Here is a 17,233-nt window from a genome sequence, read left to right as displayed (position 1 = left end):
TAAGGTCAGAAGGGACCAATATGGTCATCTAGTCTGACCTCCCGCATGATGCAGGCCACAAAAGCTGACCCACCCACAACAGAATCTTCCAGCCTGCGACCCCTGCCCTATGCTGCGGAGGAAGGCGAAAAACCTCCAGGGCCTCTGCCAATCTACCCTGGAGGAAAATTCCTTCCCGACCCCAAATATGGCGATCAGCAGAACCCCGAGCATACAGGCAAGATTCTACAGCCGGACCCTCATTTTACCCGCGATGGCACGTTAATGCCTAATTGACTAAAATCACGTTATCCCATCAAACCATTCCCTCCATAAACTTATCAAGCCTAATCTTGAAGCCAGAGAGGTCCTTCGCCCCCACCGTTTCCCTCGGAAGGCTGTTCCAAAATTTCACCCCTCTGACGGTTAGAAACCTTCGTCTAATTTCAAGCCTAAACTTCCCCACGGCCAGTTTATATCCATTCGTTCTCGTGTCCACATTACTATTAAGCTGAAATAATTCCTCTCCCTCCTTGGTATTAATCCCCTTGATATATTTAAAGAGAGCAATCATATCCCCCCTCAGCCTTCTTTTGGTTAGGCTAAACAAACCGAGCTCCTCGAGTCTCCTTTCATAGGAAAGGTTTTCCATTCCTCGGATCATCCTAGTGGCCCTTCTCTGTACCCGTTCCAGTTTGAGTTCATCCTTTTTAAACATAGGAGACCAGAACTGCACACAGTACTCCAAATGAGGTCTCACCAGCGCCTTGTATAACGGAAGCAGCACCTCCCTGTCCCTACTAGAAATACCTCGCCTAACGCATCCCAAGATCGCATTAGCTTTTTTCACAGCCATGTCACATTGCCGACTCATAGTCATCCTGCGATCAACCAGGACTCCGAGGTCCTTCTCCTCCTCCGTCACTTCCAACCTATGCGTCCCTAACTTATAACTAAAATTCTTGTTAGTCATCCCTAAATGCATCACCTTACACTTCTCACTATTAAATCTCATCCTATTATTGTTACTCCAATTTACAAGGTCATCCAAGTCTCCCTGCAAAATATCCCGATCCTTCTCCGAATTGGCAATACCTCCCAACTTTGTGTCATCCGCAAACTTTATCAGCCCACTCCTACATTCGGTTCCGAGGTCAGTAACGAATACATTAAATAAAATCGGACCCAAAACCGAACCTTGAGGAACCCCACTGGTGACCTCCCTCCAACCCGACAGTTCACCTTTCAGTACTACCCGCTGCAGTCTCCCCTTTAACCAGTTCTTTATCCACCTCTGGATTTTCATATCGATCCTCATCTTTTCTAATTTAACCAATAATTCCTCGTGCGGCACAGTATCAAACGCTTTACTAAAATCTAGGTAAATTAGATCCACCGCATTTCCTTTATCTAGAAGGTCTGTTACTTTCTCAAAGAAGGAGATTAAGTTGGTTTGGCACGATCTTCCCTTCGTAAACCCATGTTGTAATTTGTCCCAATTGCCATTCACCTCAAGGTCCTTAACTACTTTTTCCTTCAAAATTTTTTCCAAGACCTTGCATACTACAGAAGTTAAACTAACAGGCCTGTAGTTACCCGGGTCACTTTTTATCCCCTTCTTGAAAATAGGAACCACATTAGCTATTTTCCAGTCCATCGGTACCACCCCCGAGTTTACAGATTTATTAAAAATTATCGCCAAGGGGCTTGCAATTTCTCGCGCCAGCTCCTTCAATATTCTAGGATGAAGATCATCCGGTCCGCCCGATTTAGTCCCATTTAGCTGGTCAAGTTTGGCTTCCACCTCTGATACTTTAATGTCAATTGCCCCTCCTTTATTCCCCTCTGTCCCGCTCCCTCTATTCCTAAGCCCTTCATTAGCCTTATTAAAGACCGATGCAAAATATTCATTTAGATATTGTGCCATGCTTAGATTGTCCTTAATCTCCACTCCATCTGCAAGCTTCAGTGGCCCCACTTCCTCTTTCTTTGTTTTCTTCCTATTTATATGGCTATAAAACCTCTTACTATTGGATTTAATTCCCCTCGCGAGGTCCAACTCTACACGGCTTTTGGCCTTTCTCACCGCATCCCTACATGCTCTGACCTCAATAAGGTAGGTTTCTTTGCCGATCTCTCCTCTCTTCCATTCTTTGTACGCTTTCTGTTTTTTCTTAATCGCCCCTTTGAGACGCCCGCTCATCCAGCTGGGTCTAATTCTCCTGCCTACTGACCGTTTCCCCTTTCTCGGGATACAGGCCTCGGACAGCTCGTGCAACTTCAGCTTGAAATAATCCCAGGCCTCATCTGCCTTTAGCTCTCTAAGTATGTTAGCCCAATCCACTTCCCTAAGTAGTTGCCTTAATTTATTAAAGTTGGCCTTTTTGAAATCGTAAACCTTAGTCACAGTTTTATTTCTGTTAATCCTTCCATTTAGTTTAAACCGAATTAGCTCATGGTCACTCGAGCCAAGGTTGTCCCCTACAACCATTTCTTCAACGAGGTCCTCGTGCTGGATAGCACTGCTGAAACGGACTGCCCTCTTTCTGTGCCCCGACTATGGGCAGGCATGGGTCATCTCTGTTGGGGACCCTCAATCCAGACCTGCAGACCCTCCATCCCAGTCCAGGACTCAGGCCCTCAGAGAGCTCCGTCTGTGCTCCCCAATGTCTGACTCTGAGAACTTTTTCCGTTCATGACATGGCCGTGCGTGGGGATGCACCTTTCACTGCCAGGGGGACGGGGAGATATCCCTGCTCAGACGTTCAGCTTGACCGCCAGGCCTCAGGGATGATAGCCTGCTGCAGATGGGATGGTTTTACCATCGAGGCCATGGACACTGGAGGTACGTCAACATCACACAAAAAAACCCACTGCAGTGAGTTTCAGAGGCCAAGTCAATTGATCCCGTAGGACGGACCAGACTGGATACAGCCCCAGCTGTGCAGAGCCCAAGATGCTGAGTGTCTGCACATGTTGGGGGCCCGTCCTTTCTCCCTGCCATGTGACTGGGTGTACATGGCCCCAGGACAGCCTATCACCCACCTACATACTGGAAACCTGACACTGAGGTTTCCTGTCCCCACCCAGCTGGGGCTGTAACCCCTTTGGGCCCAGGCAGAAGGGCTGCCCCCTCCTCAGAAAGGCCATGAAGATGCCGCTCGTGGGGGATGGGAAGACGTCATCTGGGAATGAATAAGGGGTTCTCATGCTCTGTGGGTGCTGTCAAAAGTCATATTAGGGCACCCTGAGGGAGTGGCACGGATGAGGAGAAGACCGGGGGGCTTTATGCATTTAGGGGTCATGTCTTCAAGCTCTTCTCCTCAGCTTCGTGGGCTCAAAACATCCAATTTACCACAAGAGAAGCCAAAATTTTCAGGTGATCCCATGACTCCTGATGCTGGGGCTTTACGAAATACACCAAGGCATTTCAGGAGAGCTCGGAGCTTGATGGAGAAATGGGCCAGGGGCCTCAGTGCAATTTTAAGCCACTTTCTGGGGCCCAGAATTGTAGGCACGTGAGATGTTCAAACGTCTGGACAGCCAGGGTCACATTTCCAAGTGGTTGCCCTTGTTGTGTGAGGATGTTTACTCTTTACTCAACCATGCCAGCCATGGGGCAGGCCCAGAGGAACACGGCTCCAGCAATGTCTGTTTAGGGCCTTCCCCATCACCCATCACCATGGTATCAGTGCTCCCCCACGTCTACCGTGGTCTACGTGCTCCCCATCTTCTGGGAGAATTTCTGCAATGAGCTCTGTGGCTGGGCTACAGGAAGTCACAGCAGGGCCCCCATCCCCTTCTTACTGCTCTGAGACGCACACTGGAGAGGAAGCGGGGAGCTGAGCCAAGCCAGCGGGTGACTCAGCGTTGGCCGCACTCCCCACCAGATGAGCTGCTGGAGCAGAGGAGATGGGTGAGCTCCAGATGAGCCCAGCGCCAGGTGTGGTGGGCTCCAGGCAGGACCCAGAGGGCCCTGCTCCCAGGTGCTCTGGGAGGTGGGGAAGAGATGTCCCGTCCCAGAGGGACTTTCACCTGGGCTCCTTCCTCCAGAGAGAGGTTGTTTTCCAGCCACCAGCTCCCTCCCTCGTGCCCCCCATGTGTGAGCGGCGTGATGCTGACGTTTCTGAAGGCGCCTGTGTGGTCCCAACTCCCCACGAGGGGAGACCGAACGTGATCTGCGGTTTCCTGCTGACTCTATAAATCCCCCAGAGCTGAGGCACGAGCACTGTCACTTTCCCCAGATGGTGACGATGCTGATCCTGATCCTGCTGCTCACGGCCTTTCTCCTGCCCCCTGGGGCTGGGGCTGGTGAGTGTGTGTGGGGGGTCAGGGATCCTGGGGAGTGGAGCTGGGAGCTCGCTGGGCTGTTTGCAAATCCTGGATCCTCCCCAGAGTCAGATGTTTCTGCCAGGGTGAATGCTGGCTCCCAGGACCCAGCTAGGGAACAGTTTGGAGGTGTGGGGTGAAGGAGTCTGGGTGGTGGAGCTGGTACTGAGAGATACATAGAGAGCTTGAGAGCATGAGAGAAACAAGGGGTATCTTAAGTAGGGGCTGGGAGCCAAGATTCCTGGGCTCTATCCCTAGCTTGGGAGTGGTGTCTAGTGATTAGAGTGGAGCTCGGAGATGGCAGTCAGGACTCCTGCGTTCTAGCTCCTTCTTCCTTTGTCTGTGGTGTCATTTTAAATTGAAGCTCTTTAGGGAAGGGACTGACTTTCCCTGAGGGTCTGTGCAGCACCCGGCACAACGGGGCTCTCATCTGGGTTGGTGGCACCATATGCAAATAACAGAACAGACAGTCTCGGTTAATTTCTGTGCAGCCTCTGGCATAATAGGGGCCTGGCTCTGGGTCTACATGCCACCCTCATGCAAATAACAGCAATTTGTTAGAGGTGCAATTTTCCAACACACCCACCCACCCCAGTGGAAACTTCTTCAGAGGTGATCACAAAACATTTTTTTATTTTCCAAGGGAAAAAAACCCAAAGTGGTATTTTTAAATTTTCACCTAAATATTACCTAACACCGGGGGGAAAGAATCAGTTTCACCACAATAATTTGGACAGGTTTGAGATGAGGCTTTCTGAGATAAAATGATGTTCGTAAAAAGTTTGGCAGGTCGGTCTGGGAGCAGCCCTGGCTGGTCACTGTGGGCTGATGGAGCAGAAGCATCCACAAGGAACCTGTCAGTGCCCTTCCAGGGGCTGCCTGGCCTAATCTGGGGTGACTTCAGTCCCCAAAACTGTTAACTCCAGGCAGTGCGACCCACTGACCCACTCCTGGTTCTTTCCATGGTGGCCAAGCTTAGAATGTCAATGCTCCAATCTTCGATTGTTGGTTGCTTTTTGGATTTCCATTTCTGTGGGGCTAGTCTTTTCACCACTGTTAGTGCTCTGCTTAGCCAAAGTCTTTCATATTTATTCTGCTTCCAATTAACACTCGTTAGGTTGAAAATTACAGGTTTAATTTTATTTGATAGGAGAAAATAATTACTCTCCAATTGAGTTCCACCCAAAGCCTATGCATCTAGGTGCCTTCCAGGAGTATATGAGTTAAGTCAGCACCTGCTGAATCACAGAACCAATATTTATCTGACTTAGCAGCATCTATTTTGAACAGTGGAAGGGAGGTGCAATACATCTGTCATAACTATAAAGGGAAGGGTGACAGCTCTCCTGTGTACAGTGCTGAGATCCCTCCTAGCCAGAGACTCCAAATCCTTTTACCTGTAAAGGGTTAAGAAGCTCGGGTAACCTGGCTGACACCTGACCCCAGGGACCAATAAGGGGACAGGATACTTTCAAATCTTGGGGGGGGGAAAGGCTTTTGTGTGTGTCCTTTGTTTGAGGGGTTGTTCGCTCTTGGGACTGAGAGGGACCAGACATCAATCCAGGTTCTCCCCATCTTTCTAAACAAGTCTCTCTTATTTCAAAATTGTAAGTAAAAGCCAGGCAAGGCGTCTTAGATTTACTTTGTTTTCTCAACTTGTAAATGTACCTTTTACTAAAGTGCTTATCTTGTTTGCTATACTTTGAACCTAAGACAGAGGGGATTCCTCTGAGCTCTTTAAGTTTGATTACCCTGTAAAGTTATTTTCCATACTGATTTTGCAGAGATGATTTTTACCTTTTGCTTTAATTAAAAGCCTTCTTTTTTTAAACCTGATTGATTTCTCCTTGTTTTAAGATCCAAAGGGGGTTTGGATCTGTATTCACCAGGAGTTGGTGAAAGGAAGGAGGGGGGAAGGGTCAATCTCTCCTTGTTTAAGATCCAAGCAGTTTGGATCTGTATTCACCAGGGAATTGGTGAAAGGTTTCTCAAGGCTTCCCAGGGAGGGAATCCATCGAGAATGGTGGCAGCGGGACCAGAGCTAAGCTGGTAGATAAGCTTAGCAGTTTTCATGCAGGCCCCTACATTTGTACCCTAAAGTTCAAAGTAGGGATACAGCCTTGACATGGTGGCACAGCGGTGGGATCGTTTTAAACCCAAAAGCCGGTAAGATTTTTTTTTCCTTCTAGCTGCTTGGAAAGCAGAGCTGAAGGTAGATGCATATCTTATCTCTCCTTGCCTGAAGGCAGAGGTGTTAAGTTTTTTTAACAAGGTCCTTTGTTAAGAGAAGGGTTCAATTAATGAGCAAACGACTGGTAAAAGGTAATTTACAAGGTGAATTGTTTTTTGTTTTTTTTTTCTTTTTACATCCTCGGGAGTAGCTTGTTAGAAAGTCTCTGTTAACTCAGCAGCACTCAGCAGGAGCCTGAGCTAAGTACATCCCAGTTTCAGTCAACTGCAGAGGGGTGTGACCCAGCACAAGAAAACCAGGAAAATGACTACCAAAGAAGAAAAAGCTAAAGAGGAGGCCCACAAGAGAGCTATGGAACTGAAAGAAAAAGAGATAGAGCTGAGAGACAGAGAAGAGAAAGCCAAAGAGGGGGCCCACAAGAGAGAGATGGAGCTGAGAGACAGAGAAGAGAAAGCCAAAGAGGAGGCCCACAAGAGAGAAATGGAGCTGGAAAAAGCCAAACAGGAGGCCCATAAAAGAGAGATGGAGCTGAGAGAAAGAGAAGAAAAAGCCAAACAGGAGGCCCATAAAAGAGAGATGGAGCTGAAAGAAAAAGAGATGGAACTGGAAGCAGCAAGAACTAGGCAGGGTGCATCAGACCATCCTAACAACTCCTCTCCAGGTACCACTTCCCATCCCAGGAAATTCCCCACCTACAAGGCAGGCGATGATACTGAGGCCTTCTTAGAAAATTTTGAAAGGGCCTGCCTTGGATACGACATCCCTCCAACCCAGTACATGGTAGAGCTGAGGCCGCAGCTCAGTGGACCCTTAGCAGAGGTGGTGGCTGAAATGCCTAAGGAACACATGAACAGTTATGAACTTTTTAAAAACAAGGCCAGAATCAGAATGGGGCTAACACCTGAGCATGCCCGTCGGCGGTTCAGAGCCCTAAGGTGGAAACCTGATGTGTCATTTACCCGACATGCCTACCACATTGGGAAAAATTGGGATGCCTGGATATCAGGAGCAAATGTTAAATCTACGGAAGAGTTGCCCTTCCTATTGCAAATGGAGCAGTTTTTAGAGGGTGTTCCTGAGGAAATAGAAAGGTACATCCTAGATGGGAAGCCCAAAACTGTAACCGAGGCGGGGGAGATTGGAGCCAAATGGGTGGAGGTGACAGAAAAGAAAAAAGCTAGTAGCAGTTGGAGCGAATATCAGAAGGGGCAAGCCGAAACAAAACCTTATCACCGGGGACAACCCAAGGCCCCACCCACATCCCAAGGGAAACCCCAGACGCCTTCTCACCCCACCACACCAGTCTCCATCAACCAACATCGCCCCGGTGATACCTTAGCAGGGCGATGTTTTAAATGTAATGAACTGGGGCATATAAAGGCTCACTGCCCCAAGAACCCCAACCGATTACAGTTCATTACACCCCAATCACACCAAAGAACCCCAGACCCAGATGCCTCTCTCATACCCTCGGAGCGAAGGGAAACCTTGAGAGTGGGCGGAAAGAAGGTTATCGCTTGGAGGGACACTGGGGCACAAGTGTCAACTATCCACCAATCCCTAGTGGACCCCAAACTCATCAACCCTGAGGCTACAGTGACAATTCAACCCTTCGTGTCACAGTCTGTAACCTTGCCTACAGCCAAGTTGCATGTCCAGTACAAGGGCTGGTCAGGAATGTGGACTTTTGCAGTCTATGACAATTATCCCATTCCCATGCTGCTGGGGGAAGACTTGGCCAACCACGTGAAGCTAGCCAAGAGGGTGGGAATAGTCACCCGCAGCCAGGCTAAGCAAGCTTTCACCCCCATCCCTGTTCCTGAGCCGTCCACCAGGGCCCCGTCTGTGTTACCGGAGACCCAAAACCAGGTGGTGGAACCGGATCCCCTGCCAACGACTGCAACAGCCGTAGTGGATCCAATCCCAGAGACCCAGCCAAAGCCAGTCCCGGAACCGGAACTGGCAACGCACCCAGCACCAGAACCATTGCCAACACTGAGTCCAGCGCTTGCAAGCCCGTCTACAACTCCAATGCCAGAGGGCACCAGCGAGTCTGAACTGGTGGAAGCAGCAGATAACCCTACCCAAGAGGCTCAGCCAGAGCCTGAAATACCACATAGTGCACCAGCGGACAGCGGTTCACAGTCAATGGAAAAAGCCCCAGCACCTGCATCGCTTCCAGAGGGACCAAGCCCCAGTCCACAGTCCAAGGAGGAACTGATGTCTCCAGCATCAAGGAAACAGTTCCAGGCCGAGCAGGAAGCAGATGACAGCCTTCAAAAAGCTTGGGAGGCGGCGCGGAGCACCCCACCGCCTCTCAGCTCTTCTAACCGATCCCGGTTTGTTGTAGAACAAGGGCTTTTATACAAGGAGACTCTTTCTGGTGGGCACCAGGAAGACTGGCATCCTCAAAGACAGTTGGTAGTTCCCACAAAGTATCGGGTAAAGCTCTTGAGCTTAGCCCATGATCATCCCAGTGGCCATTCTGGGGTGAACAGAACCAAAGACCGGTTGGGGAAGTCCTTCCACTGGGAGGGAATGGGCAAGGACGTTGCTAATTATGTCCGGTCTTGTGAGGTGTGCCAACGAGTGGGAAAGCCCCAAGACCAGGTTAAAGCCCCTCTCCAGCCACTACCCATAATTGAGGTCCCATTTCAGCGAGTAGCTGTGGATATTCTGGGTCCTTTCCCAAAGAAGACACCCAGAGGAAAGCAGTACGTACTGACTTTCATGGATTTTGCTACCCGATGGCCGGAAGCTGTACCCTTAAGCAACACCAAGACTAAAAGTGTGTGCCAGGCATTAGCAGACATTTTTGCCAGGGTAGGGTGGCCCTCCGACATACTTACAGATTCGGGAACTAATTTCCTGGCAGGGAACATGAAAAACCTGTGGAAAGCTCATGGGGTGAATCACTTGGTTGCCACCCCTCATCACCATCAAACCAATGGTCTGGTGGAGAGGTTTAATGGAACTTTGGGGGCCATGATACGTAAATTCGTAAATGAACACTCCAATGATTGGGACCTAGTGTTGAAGCAGTTGCTTTTTGCCTACAGGGCTGTACCACATCCCAGTTTAGGGTTTTCACCATTTGAACTTGTGTATGGCCGCGAGGTTAAGGGGCCATTACAGTTGGTGAAGCAGCAATGGGAGGGGTTTACGCCTTCTCCAGGAACTAACATTCTAGACTTTGTAAGCAACCTACAAAACACCCTCCGACACTCTTTAGCCCTTGCTAAAGAAAACCTAAAGGATGCTCAGGAAGAGCAAAAGGCCTGGTATGATAAACATTCCAGAGAACGGTCCTTCAAAGTAGGAGACCAAGTCATGGTCTTAAAGGCGCTCCAGGCCCATAAAATGGAAGCGTCGTGGGAAGGACCATTCACGGTCCAGGAGCGCCTAGGAGCTGTTAACTATCTCATAGCCTCCCCCACCTCCAACATAAAGCCTAAGGTATACCATGTTAATTCTCTTAAGCCCTTTTATTCTAGAGAATTAAACGTTTGCCAGTTTACAGCCCAGGAAACTGATGACGCGGAGTGGCCTGCAGGTGTGTACTATGAAGAAAAAAGGAATGGTGGCGTGGAAGAGGTGAACCTCTCCACGACCCTGGGACGTCTGCAGCGACAGCAGATAAAGGAGCTGTGCACAAGCTTTGCACCGATTTTCTCAGCCACTCCAGGACGGACCGAACGGGCATACCACTCCATTGACACAGGTAATGCTCACCCAATTAGAACCCCACCCTACCGGGAGTCACCTCATGCCCAAGCGGCTATACAAAGGGAGATCCAGGACATGCTACAGATGGGTATAATCCGCCCCTCTACCAGTGCATGGGCATCTCCAGTGGTTCTAGTTCCCAAACCAGATGGGGAAATACGCTTTTGCGTGGACTACCGTAAGCTAAATGCTGTAACTCGTCCTGACAACTATCCAATGCCACGCACAGATGAGCTATTGGAAAAATTGGGACATGCCCAATTCATCTCTACTTTAGACTTAACCAAAGGGTACTGGCAAGTACCACTAGATGAACCCGCTAAGGAAAGGTCAGCCTTCGTCACCCAGGCAGGGGTGTATGAATTCAATGTACTCCCTTTCGGGTTGCGAAATGCACCCGCCACCTTCCAAAGACTTGTAGATGGTCTCCTAGCAGGATTGGGAGAATCTGCAGTTGCCTACCTCGATGATGTGGCCATTTTTTCTGATTCATGGACAGAACACCTGGAGCACCTGAAAAAAGTCTTCGAGCGCATCCGGCAGGCAGGACTAACTGTTAAGGCTAAAAAGTGTCAAATAGGCCAAAACAGAGTGACGTACCTGGGACACCAGGTGGGTCAAGGAACTATAAATCCCCTACAGGCCAAAGTGGATGCTATCCAAAAGTGGCCGGTTCCAAAGTCAAAGAAACAGGTCCAATCCTTCTTAGGCTTGGCCGGATATTATAGGCGATTTGTACCACACTACAGCCAAATCGCCGCCCCGCTGACAGACCTAACCAGAAAGAAACAGCCAAATGCAGTTCAGTGGACTGATAAGTGTCAAAAGGCCTTTAACCAGCTTAAGGCAACACTCATGTCTGACCCTGTGCTAAGGGCCCCAGACTTTGACGAACCGTTCCTAGTAACCACAGATGCGTCCGAGCGAGGCGTGGGAGCAGTTTTAATGCAGGAAGGACCGGATCAAGAATTCCATCCTGTCGTGTTTCTCAGCAAGAAACTGTCTGAGAGGGAAAGCCACTGGTCAATCAGCGAAAAGGAATGCTACGCCATTGTGTACGCGCTGGAAAAGCTACGCCCATATGTTTGGGGACGGCGGTTCCAACTACAAACAGACCATGCTGCGCTACAGTGGCTTCATACCGCCAAGGGAAATAACAAAAAACTTCTTCGGTGGAGTTTAGCTCTCCAAGATTTTAATTTTGAAATACAACACATTTCGGGAGCTTCTAACAAAGTGGCTGATGCACTCTCCCGGGAAAGTTTCCCAGAGTTAACTGGTTAACAATTGTTCTTGTAATAAAACATATTGTTAGTTTTTTTATAATCAGTAGTATGTCTAAAGGTACATGTGTCTTATTAACTCTGTTTTCTCCTAGAGCTCCAGGAAAGAAATCACAGCCAGTGTGGAACCAAACGTCCAACACTATCTGTGATTTGGGGGGCGTGTCATAACTATAAAGGGAAGGGTGACAGCTCTCCTGTGTACAGTGCTGAGATCCCTCCTAGCCAGAGACTCCAAATCCTTTTACCTGTAAAGGGTTAAGAAGCTCGGGTAACCTGGCTGACACCTGACCCCAGGGACCAATAAGGGGACAGGATACTTTCAAATCTTGGGGGGGGGAAAGGCTTTTGTGTGTGTCCTTTGTTTGAGGGGTTGTTCGCTCTTGGGACTGAGAGGGACCAGACATCAATCCAGGTTCTCCCCATCTTTCTAAACAAGTCTCTCTTATTTCAAAATTGTAAGTAAAAGCCAGGCAAGGCGTCTTAGATTTACTTTGTTTTCTCAACTTGTAAATGTACCTTTTACTAAAGTGCTTATCTTGTTTGCTATACTTTGAACCTAAGACAGAGGGGATTCCTCTGAGCTCTTTAAGTTTGATTACCCTGTAAAGTTATTTTCCATACTGATTTTGCAGAGATGATTTTTACCTTTTGCTTTAATTAAAAGCCTTCTTTTTTTAAACCTGATTGATTTCTCCTTGTTTTAAGATCCAAAGGGGGTTTGGATCTGTATTCACCAGGAGTTGGTGAAAGGAAGGAGGGGGGAAGGGTCAATCTCTCCTTGTTTAAGATCCAAGCAGTTTGGATCTGTATTCACCAGGGAATTGGTGAAAGGTTTCTCAAGGCTTCCCAGGGAGGGAATCCATCGAGAATGGTGGCAGCGGGACCAGAGCTAAGCTGGTAGATAAGCTTAGCAGTTTTCATGCAGGCCCCTACATTTGTACCCTAAAGTTCAAAGTAGGGATACAGCCTTGACAACATCTTCCATATTATTTCCTGTAGAATTAATCTTAAATGTAGCTCCAAGGAGCAGTTCGGAGTACTGGCTAAAGTTTGTTTCCATTTGGTTAGCAGAAAATAATTGGCCTTGTTCCTCCTCCCAATGCTTTTTTAGAGGATCGGTGTTTAGTTCAAATTTGCTGGCCAGCTGTGCATATAATGTTGCCATAGATCTTGGCAATCTAGGTAACATTTGGAGAAATGAAAGCAGTAAAGGGTCAGGGATAGTGAAGGCATCGGGGCTAAACGGATGGGGGACGGCATGTTTCCATCGCATACCTTGTCACTCCTTCTTAATCTCTAGTGTGACCATAGAGAAAATTGTTTTGGCGATCAAAAACTTACAAATTGTCAGCTGAAAACTGCTGAAAGCTGAGGGAAATGATCAGTTTGCCAAGAAAAATGCTGAAATGGTTGAGGCGACGAGATGCTTTCTGGGAGATTTTTCATTATCTAGAAAACCCGACTTTCTGTACAAAAACAGTTGGGGGGGGGGGCAGCTTGGGAGCAGCCCTGGCTCGTCACTGGAGGTTGACGGAGAAGGTGAAACATCATCAGGGGACGTGTCAGTGGCGTTCTGGGTGATACTGGTCCCCAAAGCCGTTAACTCAGGACAGTGTGATTACTGACCCACTCCTGGTGCATTTGGCACCGATTCTCCACCCAGAGAGGTGAGAGCTGTAGATTTACCCTCCGGCCCCATGGGGTGTCCAGTGTGGGGGAGAGCTCAGCACGGGGCAGAGTTCCTGGTACAGGGATCCCCCAGGGAGAGCATCACAGGGGGAGGGTTGAGGCTGTGGGGACTCCCCTTCGGGATGGGGAGATTGATCCCAGCCTGGCCCAGGGAGACAATGTGGCTCTTTATATGACTCTGTTCCCACCCCCAGGTGAGATCATCGGGGGACAGGAAGCCCAGCCCCACTCCAGGCCCTACATGGCCTATCTGGACATACAAAGCAGAGACAAGAGGTCTTGCTGTGGAGGGTTCCTGGTGGCGGAGAACTTTGTGCTGACAGCCGCTCACTGCAATGGAGAGTAAGCGCCTCTGTGCTGGAGATGTTGGGACAGGTCGGGCTTAGCAGGTGATGGGGGGGCTGGGAGCTCTGGTGCCATTGTAGGTTGCAGGGAAGGAGCAGTGAGTGTGACAGTCTGGAAGAGCAGAGCCTAAGGGTCTGATATGCTCAGGGGGCATTCGTGTGTCTCTAGGGGCCTCTGCAAACCATGGTCCAGATCCAACACTGGGCAAATCAATGGAGCTACGGCCATTGGCACCACCTGGGGTCCGGCCCCATTGACACCAATGGAGCTACATCAAGTGATGAGCTGCCAAAATCGTAACAACCGGTTCCCTCCTCACCCCACGAGGGGGTCATGGCCCACCCCAGGGACCCCTGCCCCATCCACCCCCCTTCCCTGTCCCCTGACTGCCCCCTGCCGCCCATCCAACCCCTCCTTTCATTCCTGGTGGCCCATCCATCCACCCCTTCTCTCTGTCCCCTGACTGCCCCTGGAATCCCTGCCACTGACTGCCTCCCACCGCCCCATCCAACCCCTGCTCTTTCCTCACTGCCCCCCCGGGACGCTTGCCCCTATTCAATCCCCCTGTTCCCTGCCCTCTGACCACCCCAACACCTATCCACCTCCCCACCACCCCCTGAACTCCCCTGCCCTCTCTCCAACACCCCATCCCTGGGACGCGGGGCCGGGGCAGGAGTCGCGCAGCCAAAGCCCAGGGATGCATTGGCGGAGGACACAGCCAAAGCCGGACGGCCAACTGGAGCCGGGGAGGGCCGTGTCCCAAGATGGGCAGCTGCGGCCAAAGACGGGCAGGCCGGTGAGGGCTGCGGCCGGAGCCAGGGATGCGGGGCTGCCGCCGTGCCCAGACCCGCACTGCCGGAGCCCGGCCGCATCGCACCACAGCAGGAGTCGGACGGCCGGGGATGTGGGGCCGAGCGGCCAGGGACGTGGGGCCGGGCAGGGCCGCGGCCAGAGCTGGGTGGCCGGTGATGTGGGGCCGGGCAGGGCCGCGGCTGGGTATGCGGGGCCGCCACTGCGCCCAAAGCTGCGCTGCTGGAGCCCAGATGCATCGCACCACAGCAGGAGCTGGGCGGCCAGGGACGCAGGGCCGTGCAGGGCCACGGTTGGAGCCAGGGAGGGCAGCCGGCCGGAGCCGGGGAGGGCCACGGCAGGAGCCAGGCATCCAGGGAGGGCCGCAGCCGGAGCCGCGGGGCTGAGCCACCGCCGCGCCAGGAGCCGCGCGGCCAGAGCCGGGTGGTCGGGGATGCGGCCGGAGCCGGGCGGCTGGGGCCACGGGGCCGGGCCGGGCTGCGGCCGGAGACTGGCCGTGGCGCATGGCCCTCCTCGCTCCTCCTGTCCCCCTACCTCTACCTCTACCTCAGCTCTGTCTTCCTGGGCCTGAGCGGGAAGCCTCCTTGTTTCTCAGCCCTCCCAGGCTTCCCGTGCGAACAGTTGATTCGCAGGAAGCAGGGGGGGAGGATAAGTAGGGCAGAGCATTCATGGGAGGAGGTGGAGGCAGAGCTGAGGTGAGCTGGGGCCGCGGCTGGGAGCGCTTGTTAAATTTAAATGCCCTTTTAGAACCGGTTGTCCCACGCGGGACAACCGGTTCTAAAAGGGCTTCTAAATTTAACAACCAGTTCCCATGAACTGGTGCGAACCGGCTCCAGCTCACCATTGGCTACGTCCCATTGACACCAGCTGGGCTCTGGACCACTGTCCCGATCGGGGCAGGGAGGGGCTCACAGCCACAGGACAGCTCTGCAGGGCTCTGGGGTGGAGGCACCTGGGCATAGACCCCTGTCTGGATCTAGCTGGGAGGGGTCACCTGGCTGGTGTGGAGCTGAGACCCAGGGAAGAAGGGAAATGAAGGAGTCTGAGATCACTGCCCTGTCCCCACAAGATCAGTACTTATGTCACACCATGTGACCATCCCCCACCTCGGTATAGTCCTGCCCCAATTGCCAATGTATTGCTCTTGGCTTTTACAGCAAGATCACTGTGTCTCTGGGAGCCCATAACATTAAACAACGGGAACAGAGCCAACAGAAAATCTCGGTGCGCCGCCGGATCCCCCATCCGAAATACAACAGAGAGACCCTTAACAATGACATCATGCTGCTGCAGGTACCGCCCCCATCCCATCACCCCGCCCCCAGTGACCTCACATTCATGAACTGGACACATCTACATTTTCCTCTGTTAGGACATGTTGGCCCCTCCCAGCTCCAATCCCTGTTCTGATCTGGTTCCCTGTTTTCCCTCACATCCATGGCAGCTGTCACACAGCGCAGTGCTGAATAACTGGGTGCGGCTCATCCCTCTGCCAAACGCCAACTCCAGGGTGAGGCCGGGATCCATGTGCAGCGTGGCTGGATGGGGTCGCACTGGCCGGAACTCAAGAACTGATACCCTCCGTGAGGTGGACCTGGAGGTCATGAGCGACAACATGTGTAAGCTGTATTCTGGATACAACCCCTCAGTAATGCTGTGTGTGGGGAAGCCCGGCATGTGCAAATTACCTTATTGGGTAAGTATCCTGATGACCTGGATGCTCCTTGGTACCAGGAGGTCACTGCTGGGAGGGAATTGGGAGGTTCTTTCCAGGGCTAAATATCTCATTGCGCAGCTAGCCTACCCCAGCTGAGGAGACGGGTGTTGATGCAGACATCAGATCATCCCAAAGAGGTAAGGTGATGGTGAGACCAGCTCAGCACAGCTCCTACTAGCTTGGCCAAGATCTATTATTATACATGGCTATTGATGTTGCTTCATCTGAAACCCTGGACAACACAACCCTACACAACCCTATCCCAAACTCAACCCCCCCAACACAATCCTACCAACCCTACTCCAAACACAACCCCCCCTACATAAACCTACCAACTCTACACTAAACTCACCCCCAACACAACCGTACCCAACTCTATCAAACTTAACCCGTGTACTGTAAAACTGTCCCCAACCTCAACTCTCCCTAAACTTTACCAACTCTACCAAATCTCTACTAAATTAACCCCTGTCCTATCCAGCTCTACCCAACATACCCCCTGTCCTACTAAACTCTACCCAAACTCATCCCTACCCACATCCACCCAATTCAAACGCTTTCCAACTCAGACACAACTCTACCAAACTCTACCTAACCCTACCAAGTGCTACCCAAACAAAAAAAAAGGAAACACTTCCAAACAGAAAACATTTTGGTGAAGTTGCCAAAGTTGAAAAAAGGCCATTTTTTACACAGAATATTTTTTTCCAAATATTTAAACCATCTCTACTCTCATGCAATCACATCTGCAGATAAAAATTCATGCTAGAGAAGTTCAAGACATAATTGTGGTTATTCCTAATTCCAGGGTGATTCTGGTGGCCCCTTGGTATGTGAGGGAGTGGTCCAGGGCATCACTTCGTATGTTGATGGGAATTTCTACCACCCCAGCGTGTTCACAAGACTCTCCACCTTCATCCCCTGGATCCAGAAAATTCTGCAGAAACAGCAGTAAAATAGATATCCATGTTCCTGGCTCTTTGGCTGGCTAGACCCACCATGGGCTAACTAGGCTTTGCATGTGAAATGCAGATTATCTTCATTACTCTTAGAAAAATGCTATGAATTGATTGGTGTCAAAATGGATTGGGGGTGGGGGAAGCAGTCCATAGATGTTGAGGCACCTGTGTGACTCTCAGATTTTTTGGACTCTCCTATGGG

The 17,233-nt window shown here is 50.7% G+C and overlaps 1 protein-coding gene across 1 annotated transcript; it reads left to right on the top strand.

Moving 5' to 3' along the window:
- The first annotated feature begins 4,223 nt into the window (after positions 1-4,223).
- On the top strand, positions 4,224-17,027 carry LOC135886336 (cathepsin G-like). Its single transcript, XM_065414137.1, has 5 exons — positions 4,224-4,290; positions 13,395-13,542; positions 15,513-15,648; positions 15,800-16,051; positions 16,881-17,027. The coding sequence occupies exons 1-5, from the start codon at positions 4,224-4,226 to the stop codon at positions 17,025-17,027; spliced, it is 750 nt and encodes a 249-aa protein (XP_065270209.1).
- Positions 17,028-17,233: the final 206 nt, after the last annotated feature.

This window comes from Emys orbicularis, chromosome 12, assembly GCF_028017835.1.
Source record: "Emys orbicularis isolate rEmyOrb1 chromosome 12, rEmyOrb1.hap1, whole genome shotgun sequence".
NCBI classification, from domain to species: Eukaryota; Metazoa; Chordata; order Testudines; family Emydidae; genus Emys; species Emys orbicularis.
The sequence above is the reverse complement of the archived record's forward strand: the minus strand, read 5'-3'. Positions and strand labels throughout refer to the sequence as shown.

What these genes read in the sequence shown, in the direction of transcription:
- LOC135886336 (XM_065414137.1), top strand. Translation starts at nt 4,224, where the DNA reads ATGGTGACGATGCTGATCCTGATCCTGCTGCTCACGGCCTTTCTCCTG. An exon ending in GCCCCCTGGGGCTGGGGCTG is followed by an intron (nt 4,291 to 13,394) that starts GTGAGTGTGTGT and finishes TCCCACCCCCAG; the next exon opens with GTGAGATCATCGGGGGACAG. An exon ending in GCCGCTCACTGCAATGGAGA is followed by an intron (nt 13,543 to 15,512) that starts GTAAGCGCCTCT and finishes TGGCTTTTACAG; the next exon opens with CAAGATCACTGTGTCTCTGG.